Raw genomic sequence first — 17,218 nt, 5'->3', positions numbered from 1 at the left:
CCGGGTGCAACTCTCGCCATACATCACCCAAGCCCAAGGCAGACGCAAAGTTAGATAGTCTCGTGGGGGTGTCCGGGTTGCGTTGTCAGAGATGTGTACGGTCAGTGGAATCGCACATGACATCATTAAAGTCTCCCCCCAGAAACAGCTTGTCAGGTTGGTGTTTACCTATGAGGACAGTTAACTCGTCCAGCAGCTCCTGCCCCAGTCCGGGCGGGGAGTACACCGAGGCGAAGGCGACCTTCTCATTCCACAACGTACCAAGGATCAGTATGTAACAACCTCGTGGGTCTTGTTCCGAGCATTGGAGGGTGAAAGGAACACGTTTGTGTATGAGTATGAGAGTACCCCTAGATCCCATTGTGTATCCCGTGTGGAAAGCAGACCTGTAGTTAGTGCGTTGGAAGTAAGAACAGTTTGAGCCCGCTAGGTGTGTTTTGGATAGCAGGGCCACATCGGGGGAGTGTCTACTGAGTATTTGTTTAATCAAGCGCCTCTTGATCGCAGAGCCCATCCCGTTTACGTTCCAGGTGAGCACCCTGAGAGACTTGGGGCGTTCAGTCGGGATCGGCTGGGGTTGTGAGGGTGCCATCCAGAGATTGGAGTAAATAGTTGGACAGGTGTTTTACGAGGAAGGTGTCTCTGCCAATGGTGATGTATTGCGGTGTGTGTCTGAAGTGCCGAGTATTGTGTTGCCTGGACCGTCTGTGGCCTCGTCCTACCCTGAATCTCAACATATTCCGGAGCCCGCGGGGACGCGTTGCTCCTAGGGTAACAAAGAACTTATTAAAACATTCCCTTCCCTCCCCCTCCCCATACTCCACCCCAACACGAAGTACCTGTAGCCCCAACATCATAACCCTCAACACGTGTAAGGTGTCAGCCTTACAAACCCTTATTCACAATAAAGCTAAAGAGATAAAAAATTGGAAATTGGAGGGGGGGGCGTTGGCCTGTTGCCTTTACCAGGTGCGATGGAGATATGCCTCCGCAAGCCACATTAATAATGACATAGACGACTTACAATAGCTTGGTGGCGCACCCAAGCCTTCTGTAACAACAGTTTGGAGTGCCCCCGCTCGTGGGGCCAGACCCGTCCGCAAGAAACAGTCATGTTCAATCTCCAGCCTCCGCCGGCCGATTCAGCGAGGGTGGCCTGTCCGGTTCCCGAGGATGGTCCGGCGGCGGCCTAGGATTTCTGCCCCTGTTGGCTCGAGGCGCCGACCAGTCCCCCTCAATGTGTTGCTCTGCCCATCGCCAGGCCTCCTTCGGGTCGTTAAAGTGGACCGTTTTGCCCTTGTGATATATTTTCAGCTGGGCCGTGAAGAGCAGGCCGTACTTGACTCCCATCGCTTGGAGCTGCCTTTTAAGTCTTTCAAAGGATTGCCTTGCCTTCTGGACCTCCCGCGTATAGTCCGGGAAGAAGGCGATCTTGGAGCCATTAAAGGTGGTCGTACCCTTGGTTCGTGCAAGGTGCAGCAGCGTGTCTAGGTCCCGATAGTTTAGTAGCCTTGCTATCACCGTGCGCGGAGGAGCCCCAGGCACTGGTCTGCCAGTGGGCATTCGGTGTGCCCTCTTTATCGAGAAGAATTTGGAAAAGGATCGCTGATCGAAGAGGTCCATCAGCCACTGTTCCAGAAAAAGTTCCATACAGGGACCTTCGGCCTTCTCGGGGATAACGAGAATTCGAATGTTATTGCGCCTGGATCTGCCCTCCCCCTCCTCGCCTCTGGCTTCCAGAGTTTTAAGTTTGGCGGAGACCCCTTGAAGTTCTTGCTGTATTGCGTGCATCCCATCCTGCGTGTTGGAAATACGCTGTTCCGCCTCGCCCGTTCGTGCCGACAGTTTCTGCAGATCGTGTCGGAGGAGGGACATATCCGGGCTGATTCCATCCATCTTCTGTTCCATCGACGAGCGGGAATGCGCTATGGCTGCCATGACGTCTCTTAGGGAGAGCCCAGGTGCAGAGTCCACTTCTACCGACGGCAACGGTTGAGTATCGGGAGATTGCGATGGAGGCATCGTGTACTGGTCGATTCTGTTTTGCATGGTGGGCCTTCTAGTTTTGTCTTTCCCCATGGCCGCCGTCGGGCCCCACGGGTGCCCCCGTATCTTGGATACTATCCTATTACGCAACAGCCCAGCCTCACCGAAGAGTCACACAGGACTGTAAGCGTTGCCGACGCCCTGTGGGTTTAGGCACCACCCCAGCCGGCGGGGAAAAGGAGGTCACAGAGCCGGATGGTGAGCCTGTGATGGTGGGCGTGTAGGCCCAGCCGCAGGACGCTGAGAGTTTTGCTGTGATGTGCCGGGGGTGTTCGCCAGTTCCAACACCCGTTGTACTTTCAGTGGTCCAACAGCCCCTAAAGGGGGGGGGCACTCACCGGCGGGGCCACCTCTGCCGCGCACGGGTCTCCGTAGCGGCGCTCTGTTGTTCTGTCGTTCGCGCCCGTCCCTCCTGGTCCGGGCGGAGCAGGGCCGGCGGTCCCCTCTCTGATTCCTCCAGGAGCCTCGCTCCGCCTTCGTTGCGGTCGCCGCAGGATGTGTGGGTGCACCGCTCCCCACTCAGTGCGCGCCCGATGGTCCGGCGGCCATCTTGGTTCGTCCTCGAGCCGAAATGGCGTAACTTTCCCTCGCTCCTGGTGCCGAAGCCCCTGCGCGTTTCGGGCTGGGATTCGCCCCAGATGAGCCCCTGGGTGTCAGGCACCGGGGGTCTTGCTTTGGGGGTCACCAGATATTTCCAGGTGGTCGTCTGTAGCAGGATGTTAGGCTGCGGCAGCGGGAGTTCCGAAGGCACACGTCTACTGCATCGCGCAGTCGGCCACGCCCCCCATCCTAGTCATACTTGATTATGCAACCCATTATCCGGAGCCCTTCCCATGCGTAACAACACATCACAACAGATTCTCAAACATTTGATCTATTTTTTGTCACAGGTAGGCTTTCCGAAGGACATACTAATCGATCAGGGGACGAAATTCATGAGTAAACTAATGGCAGAGGTGAAACAGATCTTGCAGATTAAGACCTTGCGTACCTCTGTGTACCGCCGCAAGGGCAGATGGCTTAGTCGAACGCTTCAACAATAAATTGAAAAATGTTTGAAGAAACTTGTTGAAGCAGACGACTGCAGCTGGGTTATGATGACCCCCTGCTCCCTCTTTGCTATTAGGAAGTCTCCACAAGCCTCCCTAAGGTTTTCCCCATGCAAACTCCGTTATGGACGTGACCTACAAGATGTCCTGGACTTGTGTGGAGGGAGACGTAGGAAGAGAGGGATGAAACCATATAACCAAAGTCCTAAACTGCTCAGTGGATTAAAGAACACATGGTGGTTGTGCTGGACATAGTACACACCCATTTAGATAAGGCCCAAGAAAGTCAAAAGGCCCAATATGACAAGAAGGCAATACCTCAGTCCTTCTCCATCGGGCAGAAGGTCATGGTTCTTCTACCCTCCTCTGAGCACAAGATGCTATCCCGCTGACATGGTCCTTATGTGGTACTAGAAAAGACAGGGCCATATAACTATGTAATTGCCCAACCGGATAGGAGACTTAAATCTCAAATCGACATTAGCCTCCTCAACGAGTTGAAGGAAGACCCGGTAGAATCCTCATCCATAGTAATGGCTGCCCTGCTATCAGAAGGTGAGAGTGAGAACAGCTTAGTCCCTTCAGGTCTCTCTAAAGAGAAACAACAAGACTTACAGGATCTCTTAGATCAATTTCCCAATCTCTTTGTTAATGAGCCTGGGTGACTGAAGGGAATTAAATACCACATCTGCATACTCCCATGCAAGGTAATCAATCTCAAACCTTATCAGATCCTGGAGGCAAGAAAAGAAATCGTGCCCCAGGAGATGAAGAAGATGATTGCTGGCAATATTATCGAACCATCCCAAAGTCCGTAGTCCTTGCTGATAGTCCTGGTGGACAAACCTGATTAATCATGGAGGTTCTGTAAAGACTTCCAGAAGTTGAACACTTTATCCCAGTTCTAAAATTACCAGATGCTGCACATCAACAACCTCATCTATGACTGGGATCTGCAGTATAGTGCTCCACGATTTATCTCACCAAGGGCTATGGGCAGGTTACATTAAATCCAGTAGACAAAGAAAAAAAAAGTCTTCCCCACCCAGAGGACTATTTCATTCCAAAATCCTACTTATCGGACTACATGGGGCTTCAGCCACTGTCCAGAGATCAATGGACCAAATATTGCATCCCTTTTCCAACTTGTATGCTGCATATTTGGACGACATAGTGATCCGTAGTCAAACCTGTGAAGACCACATGTTTAACCTATATGAGATAACTAGAACCCTGAGGAAAGTGGGCTTAACCTCTAACCTCAAGAAATGTCATTTAGCCCAGTCAGTGGTAAACTACTTGGGGTTCTTCGTCAGAAATGGGTTGGTCTAAAGCCAGGTAGAAAAAGTACAAGCTGTACAGGAGACACCAGCCCTAAAGAGGAAAAGGGACCTGAGAGCATTCTTGGTACTTACCGGTTACTACAGGAGGTTCATCCCAAACTACTCCACCATAATCACTTGTCTCACTGATAAGTTAAAGAATGTTGAACCACAGAAACTACGCTGGCAGAAAGAGGATCAGGCCAGTTTTGACACACTGAAATCCATTCTGTGCAGCAAGCCAATACTAAATGTCCCTAACTTTAACAAAGAGTATATTCTCCAAATCAATGCCTTAAAGGTATGGATAGGAGCTGTGCTCTCCCAAGACTATGATGGTGTGGCACACCTTGTGCTATACATCAGGAAGTTGTTCAACTATGCTACCATCAAGCTAGAGGCATTGCTCATAAAGTGGGTAATTGGGTACTTAACAGGTAGGAAATTTAGAATGGTCACTGATCATTCACCGTTAACTATCATTATTATTATTATTATTATTATTATTATTATTATTATTATTATTATTATTATTATTATTATTATTATTATTATTTGTTATTATTATGGTATTTATTGAGCACAGACCTGGCTTTGAGAAGCAACAGAGCCCTTTACAGAGTTATACAACAATACAGATACATAACAGAGCACTTGACAGAGCTATACAACAATACAGATGCATAACGGAGCACTTTTCAGAGGTAACAACAGAACAGATATTCAGCAGGGGTGGGATACAGAGGAGCACAGCGAAGGGGTACAGCTGTACCAGGTGGTGGAGAGGAAAGGCTTGGGTGATGTCTAGCGAGTCAGGTGGCGCCAGGGGCGATGTGATGGCCTAGGTGTTGAGGCGAAGAGATTCCATGAAGTGGTGTGGCTTGAGTTCTTTTCTGAATTGTAGGAGCGTGGGGGCGAGTGATGCTTGCGGGGGGAAGGTTCCATAGTCTTTGGGCTTAAATAGAAAAGGCTTGTTTTCTGGTCCTTTCCTTTTTGCAGCAGCGGATTTCAAGTCTGCATGTGTCCTGCCTTCTGGTGGTGCGCTGTACGCCAGAGATGTTGAGTTTCTCTGCAAGGTAGATGGGTGACTTAAGGGCGACTGCCTAATAGATGATGCAGCAAGAATTGAAGGTGATTCGTGCATGCAGTGGGAGCCAGTGAAGGTCAATGAGGGCCGGGCTGATGTGTTTGTATCTGCGTAGACCCTTGATGAGGTGTGCGGCTGTGTGTAGGACACTTCTCAGGGGCACAAGGGAGGACAACAGGAGGCCTTCCAGGAATCCATTGCCCCCATCCAGGTGGGATAGGAACAGTGCTTGACCAGTGGATCTAAAGCTGTCCAGACAGCTTGACTTTTCGCAGGAGGGGGAGCAGATACCAGCAGTCTTTGAGTGTTCTTTGCTACGTGTGTCTTGAAGAAGTGGAGGTTGTGAAAGAGACCAGAAGAAGGACAGGAAACATCCAGATGAATGTTGAGGTCTCAGAGGAGAAGTTGAGAGGTAGAGGAAAGGAGGGAGGAGGCGAGGTCTGCACAATCAGAGAGGAAGGTGGTTACCTGGCAAGGCGGTCGGTAGATAATGGCCACAGTCATGTGTAGATTAAAGATAACTAGGGAGAGGACTCCACAGGTGATGGGTAGCATTGGCTATCTAGAGGAGTCCATCTGAACAAACTACTGGCAGTTGGTTTGGTAGGACTTGAACCAGCGTAGGACAAGGTTGCTGATCCCCATGCGCCAGAGGCAGGGTTGGCTGTCATCAAGGAGGTTGAAAGCGTTGTCGACTACCTGTATGGTTGCTGCATCTGGGTCTGAACCCAGATTGGTAGGTACCCTCACTTGGCTCAGTTTATGGAAGGACACAGACCCAAGGATAATGGGCTGATTTTTAGACCTGTAGCCCTTTTGTTTTCAAGTCGAGCACAAGAAAGGAACAGGGACATGATTTCCTGTCATGATTTCCCCTAGAGGGAGATGGGGAAGCCAGCAGCATTAGGGGAACGGTATGTGACGACACACTAGCTGTCGTCAATTCTCCCCAGGAGGGAGACCTTTCCCATGAGCCTAGGGAGGTGCAGCCACTACCCATTATTCCTCCTAGGGGTGGTTTCGAGCGGGAGGACCTCATAGGTAAGAACTGCCCTCCTGGAGACCAGAACGACCACCTGGGGTATAGCCCGGTAAACACAATTTCACCAACACATACTCTAGCTCCTCTTTCCTCTGCTAACCTCTTTTTAGACAATAGACCCATGTACTTATATAATACATCCTTTGGACCCGAGCTTTACATCTTCCAAAAGGCTGTCCAACCTCCAACTTAAGGTATGAACTGGGCTTGATATCCATGCATGCCAGAGTGAGCTGGAATTTACTAAATCTCTATAGGAAGACTGTTTTAACGACACCAGTCCAACAGTTCAAACTCCTGCACAATCTGAATGATGATTCGGAATACACAGTCCTCTATGTGGGGCACCTTATGCCGCAAAGTATTCAAAGCGAATGAAATTCAGGTTACCACACTGCTGGATAACCCTGAGAATGCGAAGCAAAAGCTTTGGAGAGCAGACTGGCAACAAACCTGTGCAGATCGATTCAGCTCTGGTCTAATGAAGGATACTCCCTCTGAAGCACGAGCATACAATCATCTGCATCCATATCTGCTCCAATCGCCTGATCAAGGTTCAAGACTACTGTTCTTACAATTTAGACTCAACCTCTTTTCCACCAAAGACCGTGCCAGAACTTGGAACAAAAGCGAAAACGACATTACCTGTCGTTTCTGTGATCAATCTCCTGAGACTCTCAAACATCAGATTTTATTCTGTCCAACGCTTCGAAGTTTAAGAACTCGTCTATTTGGCCCAATCTTTTGGGGGCGTCAAACTTACTGTGCTGAAGACTGGTGGCAATCCATGTTCGAAGGCTCAGACCGAAAACTTATGCACAGGCTTATAATGCTTCTGACAGATTTAAAGACTTGTCTAGTCAACCCGGACCCTTCTATCTAAGAACCATCTAAGGTTAACTTTAGCGCCTGGATTTTTCTTCCTGTCAGATCAATAAATACCCTTAATGGACTTATGACATTGGATGTCGATGATGTGGAATGCCTATGCAGTTTGTCAAGTCTGTAACATGTACTTTTTTTGTTCTCTTTTTAAAGGTTTTTCGAAACCAATTAAAAAAAAAAAAAAAAAAAATACAGAAGACCTCAGTGTGACCACAAGTACTACAACGAACAAGAACATGGTAACCATGAAGATCACTAATTATACAAAGGCTGGTAGTGTACTGTGAGGGGTTAATTCCTTTTTTCCTTGTTGTGCTTCTTCGTAGCCATCTTGAAAGAAGCCAGTACCAACAAAGAAACTTGCAACAAGTACTAGATTCATCACAAGAAAGGGACATTTAAAAAAGGAAACCGCTTGAGGGATAACTCATGAAGAATAACATTAACCGCCATTTTTAAAGAAATCGTGGTACAAACCACAAATGCTACCAACGAGCACAACCAGGAGAAAAGGGAATTAAACCCTGACATACGAATCGCTAACCACAACACTGACATCACAGCAGTCAGCAACCAGATGACTATTGATACACTGTTCGCATAATTGAAACTGAATTACCTAAAGTGCAATGTACAGTTGAGCATGCTAATGTATATGAATGTATGATATTAGATGAACTCTTACAATTGCATGACTGTATCTGTGTTACAGTTAGGAAAATATTGTACACATCGAGTTCTGTACTAATTGAACTACACACCATACCAGTGTAACACCCAAACCAATTCTGTATTCATGCCTTGAGAAAGCCCAGGAAAGGGTAAAACAATCGCACATGCCTCAGAGTGGAGTATGCTTGCACTAATGAACTAATTATGGTTTATGACAACAAACACCTATGTAACTAAACAATTGTGACGCTTATTAAATGTAATCTATGATCATCTGAAAGCTCATCTTTTGGTTAAAAACCAATAAAGGATCATATTGTATTGTTGGAATGAGGTCTATATGCATTTAGTTCTAAATTTAAGAGCCAGGCCCAAGTTACCCAACAAGCATGCACTGTTTCTCTAATATACTGACTGACTAGTGGTTATCAGTCATTGCTGGGTTCTGCAGCCGGCTGTTCCACCAGATCATACTTGTTCACTAATACCACAAACCAAGGGGTAGGCGCACCATATATTATCCACTAGCCCCCTCTCACTTTAAGGTTTTTATTTAACATCTCAATAAATATTTGTGAAAAATGTCACCCTGTGTCAGCCTCTCTCCCCTGCACCATTACAGTGTTCTATAGTGCTGGCACCACCACCTACATTTGATACTCATTCCCTGTTCTCCTGGATGAAACCCCAAACGTGTATGATAAGGTTAAGCATCTGAAATATGACCTTACTCCCCAGATGATTGCAGTAATAACCGTAGTAGCTGTTCTTCCCATCTCCAACTAGTGAAAAATGACACTCCCCCAATCTAGTAGACATAGAGCTCAGGCTGTAGGAGCTTCTATGAGCTCCCAAATTGCTTATGCAAATACCCTATTTGCTGGCCTGCCTGCCAAACCCATTCTAGGGCTTCAGTACATTCAGAATGCAGAGGTCAGATTGGTCTCTGAGCTTAAACTGAGAGCTCTCCATTTTATCCAAATTAAGTAAGATAAAATCTTCCTGAATCTTCGTTCTTCCACTCTGCGTCCTCTCCAGCTAATCCAGAATAGGGCAGCAAGACTTATCCTTGGCCTCAAGCCAAGGGACCACATCTCTCCTGCCCTAAAGAATCTTCACTGGCTCCCGGTTGTTTCACGGATTAAATTCAAATCCCTCTGTATTATTTACACGGCTTCCTGGGGCTGTGGACCACGCTACCTGCAACACTCTCTCGCTAAATATTCCCCCTCTAGACCCTGCGATCCTCTGGCACCAACTCTTTGTGTGTAAAGCGTTTCGCTAAACAGAGGGCAGGAGGTCGATCTCTTTCCTCAGCTGGCTCCCTTCTTTGGAACAGTCTCCTCCTCCCTCTTTGTCTTGAGCATGACTTGAGGACATGGAGTAGAAGTGTAGGTCTATAATGTTGAGACTGCATTATTATTATTTTTTTATTGTGTTTGGTTAACATTTTGAGTTAACAAAATCAACCTTTACCATATCACAAATAAACATAAAAAATTAAGAATGCAATATTACAAACGAATCCAAGTATATATGTTATAAAATTACCTTCTAACCAAAATAAATGAAAACACAGGTTTTTTTAAAAACACACACAATAGTTCCTTATCCATTGTAACATACAATGATTTTTACACTTAAAACTTCATTCATTTCATTCCACAGTTTTAAAAACATACCGTAATACCTATCCATTTAAACATCATATAAGTTTCAACCTTAAAATATGTTTGAAATCATTCTTCAAGTCGGGTTTGTGTAAATTTTTAAACAAGTGATAAAGCCCTAGACTGCAATTGCAGTTTTTGAATTCTGACGGCTCACCAACATTTGCCGGAGGGCATCATTATCAAGTACATTTGTGCAATACACGAACTGTTCCAAATGCAGCATTCTAAAGAATAAAAGGTCTGGGCATGAAGGAACATATGGTTCCATGTGTCCGTTTCTGATTGTCTGCAGAAAGAGGCTTCATTCAAGATCACCCCTCTTTGAGCCATGAGTTCCCCGGTTGGCAAAATGTTAAACCAAAGCGCATATGTATTCCTCACACAAACCTATTCGGACATCGCAATAGTTAAGGGGTTATCATGCCCAATTTGTTACGCTCATATTGCATATGGACAAGAGAGGTGCACTTATGGAGCTTCTCAATTGTGAGGATCCAGTCTTCGTGGTATAGAAAATGCTTTACATAACCAGGCATCATAAACAGATCTTCATTCAAATCGAATTGCCTGGCTTAGTAGGTCTTGACAATATGTAACCAAGTGCCTTGTCGTCTCATCAGGGCTTGAGTGATTTATTTATTGAGTATTTCTAAAGCGCCTATACATCAAATGGTGTTTCAAGGCACCAGGGGATAAAAAAGGAGGGGGACATGGATGAAAACAACAATAACGGAGTGATTAGAGTTGACATGTTCCCATATAGTGAATGAGCTAACAGTTTCCTAAATTTAGCAAACATACATAGCAGCTTCCAATTCACTTTGGCTTGCAATGACAAAAGGCCCAGCTCCTATCTAATGAGCACAGCAGGAAAACAATTCGGTAATTTCAAAACTCACCTCCACAAATATCCTTGCAGTACCTCTAATTTCTCCCAGATCCAAGGCTGCGTAGTTTCTTTATCATGTAATAGTTTGGGCACCATTTTCGCCTCATAGTACTTCACAGCTGCTCCTATGGAGAACTTCACAAATTTGTTATTGACTTTCACTAATAGAGGCGAAAGAGAGGAGGTTTTAGTACTCCCACAAGCAATATTTCGTTGGCCTACTGTACACCGGAACACCTCTTCTATTTGTGCTTTGTAGATGGACCATTTACTTTTAAATTACACTGAGTTTAGCGGTCAGCTCTAAGATTTTAGTTTTCCTTTGGTTTATTTCAAGACCGTTTTTGCTTACATGTTGTGCAAAGGCCTTTAAGACTCGCTGGAGTCCCAGTCGTGTACAGTCGAACGATAAATAGTCGTCCACGTAGGACAACCATGTGTATCTCACCATGCTTGTTTGAGTTGGGACAAAAGAAACCAGTCTCAGGTATTCATCAGTATCTGTCATAAACAGGTTAAAGAGGCAGGGTGCAAATGCACAACCGTGCCTCAGGCCCAATTTTGTTTTGATTTTCCTATTTAGAGACCCATTCCTATTTAATCTGACTTGAATGTTTGATGAGTCATGGAGCTTGATTAGAATATTTAGCAGTCCATCCGCTAGACCCTGTGCCGCCAACTTCACCCATAGGCTCCCCTATCCACTCGGTCAAAGGCTGACGTGAGGTCAGCAGGTGCCGCATAGATCGACTCATATTTCTTACTCCAAGCTAGATCCTGAAAGCAATGTAGCAGAAAACCATTTAAAGCTGTCCCATGCCCAAGTCTAAAGCCTGTCTATTTTTCTGGATTATACATTTCTCCTCCGCCCACCTTTCCAAATGAGAAATGAGAAAGGGCAATTGACGTGAATATCTTGCTATCCAGGTCCATGATGATGGGCCTAAAATTGCGGGGTCAGAGCGGAGGACCTTTTTGTTAGGCAGGTATGACATATGATGTTTGCCATGACACAGGGAATGAATTTCTTACAAGAATCTAAAAATAACCCCAGGATTGTTGCCCATCGAACAGGGTCAGATTTGAATACTATGTTAACCTATTAGGTCCCATGGCGCATGACATGTAGCCTTCTGAATCTTTAATAGAACATCGTCAACATCAAATTCCATTACACATGGTCCAATCTCAGAACCCTTGAGGCCACTTTTACATTTTTCAATTTCACCAAATTTCCCCTGAAAGAAATGTGCCCATTTTAGTTCTGGAATACTGTTAGCTTGTACTGATGCTTGTGACCCACAACCATTATTCACTAAGGCCCAGAAGCCCCTAATATCCTTTTTTACCAGAACGTCCAACATAGCCTCATTATCACGTTGGACAAGCTTCCATTTATGGTGGTTTGCCCAATTACGATACCCCTGTTTAATCGTGGCCACCTCTTCTTCTCCTTAGACATACATTATTTCTTATTCTCCTCAAATTCCTGTGCATTGTTAATTTGTTCTCTTTTAGTAAGGCGTCATACACATGTTGATGTTTTTTAGGATGCACCGCTAGACCCCCCCCCAATAATATATTCACACAAAATGTGTGATTCATCAAATTCTCCACAAAAGGTTGAAACACATCTAGGGGGAAAATCCTCATTTCACACTCCTAGTTGGTACTACTGAAACCTGATACAAACTTTCATTGTATATCAACATTTTCTTAACAGACCTTTTGATTCTGTTACCCCAGTATTTACCACTGCCGTCCCGTGTATTTTATACTGATAGTCATCTTTCCTCAGTTTTAGAGCAAGAGACAACATTTTATGACAACTGGCTGTAGTGTCCAGTAGTCTCACAGCGATTCCACAAATTTTGATCCACATAGATGTAATCAATCACTGATTCAGACTTGCCATTGAACCACATTGCTCCCATAGTGGAATGTCCCTCGATATTCCCATTGAGCAGTTTCAGGCCCAAAGACATAGAGCAGGCTGACCCTACTCAACCTGTTTTTTCCTTCCTAATGGACGCTTTACATAAATGTATCCAAACACCTGGATCCCTCCACCCCCCATCTCCAGTCAACATACAACACAAATTAAGATCCCCAACCACCAGGACATGACCATTTTGATGATTAGTGGACCAATGCTCTAGGAACTCCCGGAGTGCCTCTGTAACTACAGCAATAGGAGCTACATCCGCATGCCAGTATATGTTGACAATCAGGATAACAGCAGTATATGCAGCACTTCTTATGTCCACCTCCAAGCCCAGGGCCTCCTCTTGAATGTCAAATCATTGTCCCACTAGCCACTGAAGCTGTAGTTTTACTGATGTAAGGAGGCCCCCTGATGGACGCCCACCAGTGCAGTTTTTGGCATTTCGGACCGCCAGAACATAGCGTCCATTAGCGGCATAGTCCTCTACCAAGTTTCATGTAACAAAATTACCTTATAATTAGTCAACACTTTCCCCAATGCCAAATTTTCATCTAATTTCGAGTGGCCTCTCGAATTCCAACAGACTAATTTCATATTCATTTACAGAGGTTGGTGATCAATGGAGGCCCCCTTTCCCTTAATAAACAGTGCAGAGACTACATTATAATATTTTTTTTAAAAGGGGGGTGGAGCTTTTAAAACCCTGCAGCCATAGCACAACCACAGGAAATCTGTCTAAAGTCTCCAAACGTCCTTTGTGTCGGGGATTCCTTTTGCTTGATGTCTGGTTTTGACTCTGACCCATTTTGAAAATGTAAGTGCTTGTTCTTAATCAGTATTTTACTAAAAAAAACTATCCTGTTACTAAACATTTTATGAAACGATTTGTGTTTCTTTCTCTAGGACCCAGTGCTATTTTCAGGAACGCTACAGATGAACTTGGATCCACTTGAAAGGCACTCTGATTCGGAACTGTGGAAAGCTTTGCAAATGTGCCATTTGCGTACCTTTGTGGAGTCGCTACCAAAGAAGCTTTCCCATGAGATTTCAGAGGGAGGTGAAAACCTCAGGTAAAATTTCAGATATTATTCAAGGAAATGGGTGGAAGATTTTTATAACAAAATGAATGCTCTCTTGCCACTCAGTTGGAGAATGTGCTACCTCTGGGGAACAGAATGGACCAGAAAAAGATGATTTGTGTTACATACGCTGTGTCAACACCCACATGTCTGTGACAAGAACAGTGTGCACTACAGACAATATGGGCCTCATTACAAGCCTGGTGGTCCGCAAATAAGGGTGCCGGTAGCAGCGTACAAGCACCCTTTCCGGACGGCCAGACTAAAAGTATGCCTGCAAGGGCCATTGCTCCTGGGAGATCTGACCTGAGGGAACCAGTGCCAGTGCTTCCATGCCCCCATTCCACGGGAATGGGGACTTACACTTTCTGCCGCCTGACATCCCGGGCTGCCGGGACTTGTAATGTCTCAGGGCACCGGGATCTCAGGCGGTGGAACTGTGTTACAAAGTTACCACCGACTTTGTAACAAGGCCCTATGTTACAGTTGTTTATTAGTGCTAAAACTGAAGACACTTTTTCATGAGTCAATATGAAGGTTTATTACGAGATTTTCGAATCTGACCAATAAAGTTGAACACATTTGTCTTTATTCAAGCATTTCACACGTGTATTCTGACTTTAACAGTATTACTGTTTCCCATAAGAACAATTCTGAAACAGTTGGACGCCCTTTTGATCTGCTGTGCCTAATACATTTCCCTCTTTTAAGTGTAAGGCACTGCAATTAGAAGATACATGCATCTGGCCATATTGGCTGTTAACACCCACCGATCTCCCCTCCCCCAGTCAAAGGTAACACATAAAGTAAAGAAAAAGATATTGGCGAGGGCAGCATTGCTTTCACCAGCTGGTACGCTCAACCTCAGGATCTTTATCATTAGTAGCCCCCTAGCAAAGAGGTGTTTAGTGGCTTTTTCCAGTACTAAAATAGATTTGAGCTATTAAAGGGGGGGCGGGGGCTCTGAAGCACCCAGTTGCAAGTGACTTCATAGGAAGTCAATCTTTTCCTAAGTTAAATATGCCAATTTCATTCAACTTGTCTTTTAAAGTTGAAGAAAGTGCACTGGACAAATAAACATTTGCCAGTACAATATATGTTCCCATTGGGTTGCTGGTGATTAATTTGAAAATGTAGGCACCTTTTAGATCCAAGACTCATTAGTGATGCACAGGGTAACAAACAAAAACAAGCACTGCCTCATTAAACATGGGCCAAAACAAGCTCCACCCAAGTCACATGCTTACACTAACATCCCAGAGATGGAATAGCTCGAAGAATGCTCGGCAACACAATAGCCATTTTTAAAACACATCACTTGATAACATGTATGCAAGATTGTAGAGAAGAATTTCCAATTTCAATACAGTTTCAAACAACTAATTGTTTTACCATTACAAAAGTAGGAAATACTTATACTTAATGTGTTTGTAGAATTTAAATTAATTACATTTTTTAATATAATAAAGAGTAGACATTTGTGTACAACATTTGTTCAAACTATTCAACAAAAGATAGCGATTATATTTTACTTTCAGTGACATTTCACTTCTTTTGCTTCTTTCGTTTGCGGTAGCACAGGCTATTTAAAGATGGCTGTTAACGTCTCTGAGGAGTCAGAAATGAAAGCCGGGCACAAAGTTGTCATGTGTTTGGTTAAAGACTTTTATTAACATAAACGTGTTGGGAAAATGCCTCTCTGGCCGTGCTGTAAGAGGAATTTCCTTACTTTAAACCAAAAACTAAGGATATGTCTGTGTCAGAATGTCAGAAATCAACACTGCCCTTGTGTCCACACTTTCTATCCTGACCCTCACACTACAAACAAAAATAACTAAGTGAAAAGGGAAATGTCTTTAACCTGGTGTTTGCAAAAAGTGTTCATAAATGAAAATATAACGGCTCCAACATAAATGTTCTGCAAGGTAACAGAACCTTGGTTGCAGAGGGTGGTTCCCTTCCCCTGCATTCCTTAATCGTATGGCAATGTCTCTTGGTTTAACAGTTCTTTGTGTCTTTTCTTGTCCCACAACAATCTTAAGTACAAAGCTGTTTAGCCTAGCAATTTCTTCTTCAAAAAGTTCCTTTTTAACACAAAATTAATCAAGAGCAACAAGCTTTGGTTCCAGAGGTCTACTCCCTTCCCCTGGACTCTTCTCCAACATCCATGATTTTGTATGTACTTGTGATTGTCTGATATTCTTTCTTACTAAGACTTCTTATACTTCTTATAACTGCCTGGTGTATTCCCTTGCCAGGATTTCTTATATTCATAAGCAATGGTTCCTCTTTTACTTTCACAAGCTTTTTTCAAGAAACACAGTCCTTTGTAGGGACTTTTTTGTAGGTTTGCAATTGCCTGGTATACTCCCCTGTCAGGGCTTCTTATACACTTCCAACTGCCTGGTATACTCTCCTGCCATGACTTCTCATGTACTTGTAGCTGCCTATTTTACTCGCCTATCAGGACTTCTATACATATATAACAGTTTCTCTTTACATCCAAAATTGCATATACCTGCTTTGGTTCAGTATATCCAGTTGTTTCAATGTTCGCTTTAAGTTTTTACCATATCTGCATTCAATGCACTCATATATTGTTGGGGGTCGTGTTTGCACTCTGCCCTTTTGACTCACAATCTTCTTATTGTTTCTGTCTCTGCAGCTTTACAATGTTCAAACTGTGTTTGGCGCGGTTGCCAAAACGTCCCAGGGTTCCCACTTTACTTGGGCGGACTCACCGGCTCGGTGTGGCGTCTTCGGTCCCTGTTGCGCTTACACGTCGCAGCCTTGCTGCCTGCTATCCACTCTGCACTGCTCCGACGTCTCTCCGGTTCTCTTGCGGATCCGCTCCTACACGTCTGCTTTCCTTCACGTCTCAGTGAGGGTAACGCTGCTTCCTCCAGCTGCCGAACACCCAGGTGTCTTCTCGTGGTTCCTGACGTCTCTACAGCACATTCTGCTCAGGCAGTGTTGCTTTCCCTCTGGGCTGGCGAGCCCCTCTGCTCCGCCACGCTGACTTGTGCCTCCAGCTTCCACACACCTCAGAGGGCGATGCAAAGTCTTCTCCTGAACAGCTTCCCCCAATAGTTTGGTTTCCATCGTTAAATGTCATGCGCACCAGTGCTTTCTGAGAACAACTAGCAGGCTCATTTCCTTCATCCTCCTTGTACCAGTACTTAGGTGGTTGTGGAATTGGTGTCCATTGATGTCAACTGATGCATAGTACTTGGAAATTATCTCTCAAAGGTTCCATATGAAAAACCAGTTCTATGTGAAGGGGAATTAGGAAAGAAAAAGGTATTCTTGGAGCTTTTACTATGTAGACCAGGGATGGGAGTTTGGCCTAAAGGGTGTTTGCGAAAGGTTTCTCTATTTTTCCTAAAAGTGGGAACAGATGCATGGCAATAAGCCATTAGAGTCTTGGGTGTCAGGGGGTCTCTTCCATGGACAGATGGGGGATCCCTCATATAACCGCCCCCAGGGTCAGGATCAGGTAGCGGCTGCCGTCCCCTGGCGACAGGTCACT

The 17,218-nt window shown here is 45.0% G+C and overlaps 1 protein-coding gene across 2 annotated transcripts in view; it reads left to right on the top strand.

Annotated features, from left to right (window-relative positions):
* Positions 1-17,218, top strand: part of LOC138526081 (multidrug resistance-associated protein 1-like) — a 1,621,759-nt gene that overhangs the window by 1,537,975 nt on the left and 66,566 nt on the right. For both annotated transcript variants that reach the window (XM_069636425.1, XM_069636424.1), the window contains one exon: positions 13,514-13,680. In XM_069636425.1, the coding sequence (XP_069492526.1) occupies positions 13,514-13,680 (167 nt within the window). The remainder of the gene's footprint in view (positions 1-13,513; positions 13,681-17,218) is intronic.

The sequence above is a fragment of the Ambystoma mexicanum genome, chromosome 7p, assembly GCF_040938575.1.
Source record: "Ambystoma mexicanum isolate Mex_15411 chromosome 7p, UKY_AmexF1_1, whole genome shotgun sequence".
Taxonomy (NCBI): Eukaryota; Metazoa; Chordata; class Amphibia; order Caudata; family Ambystomatidae; genus Ambystoma; species Ambystoma mexicanum.
The sequence above is the reverse complement of the archived record's forward strand: the minus strand, read 5'-3'. Positions and strand labels throughout refer to the sequence as shown.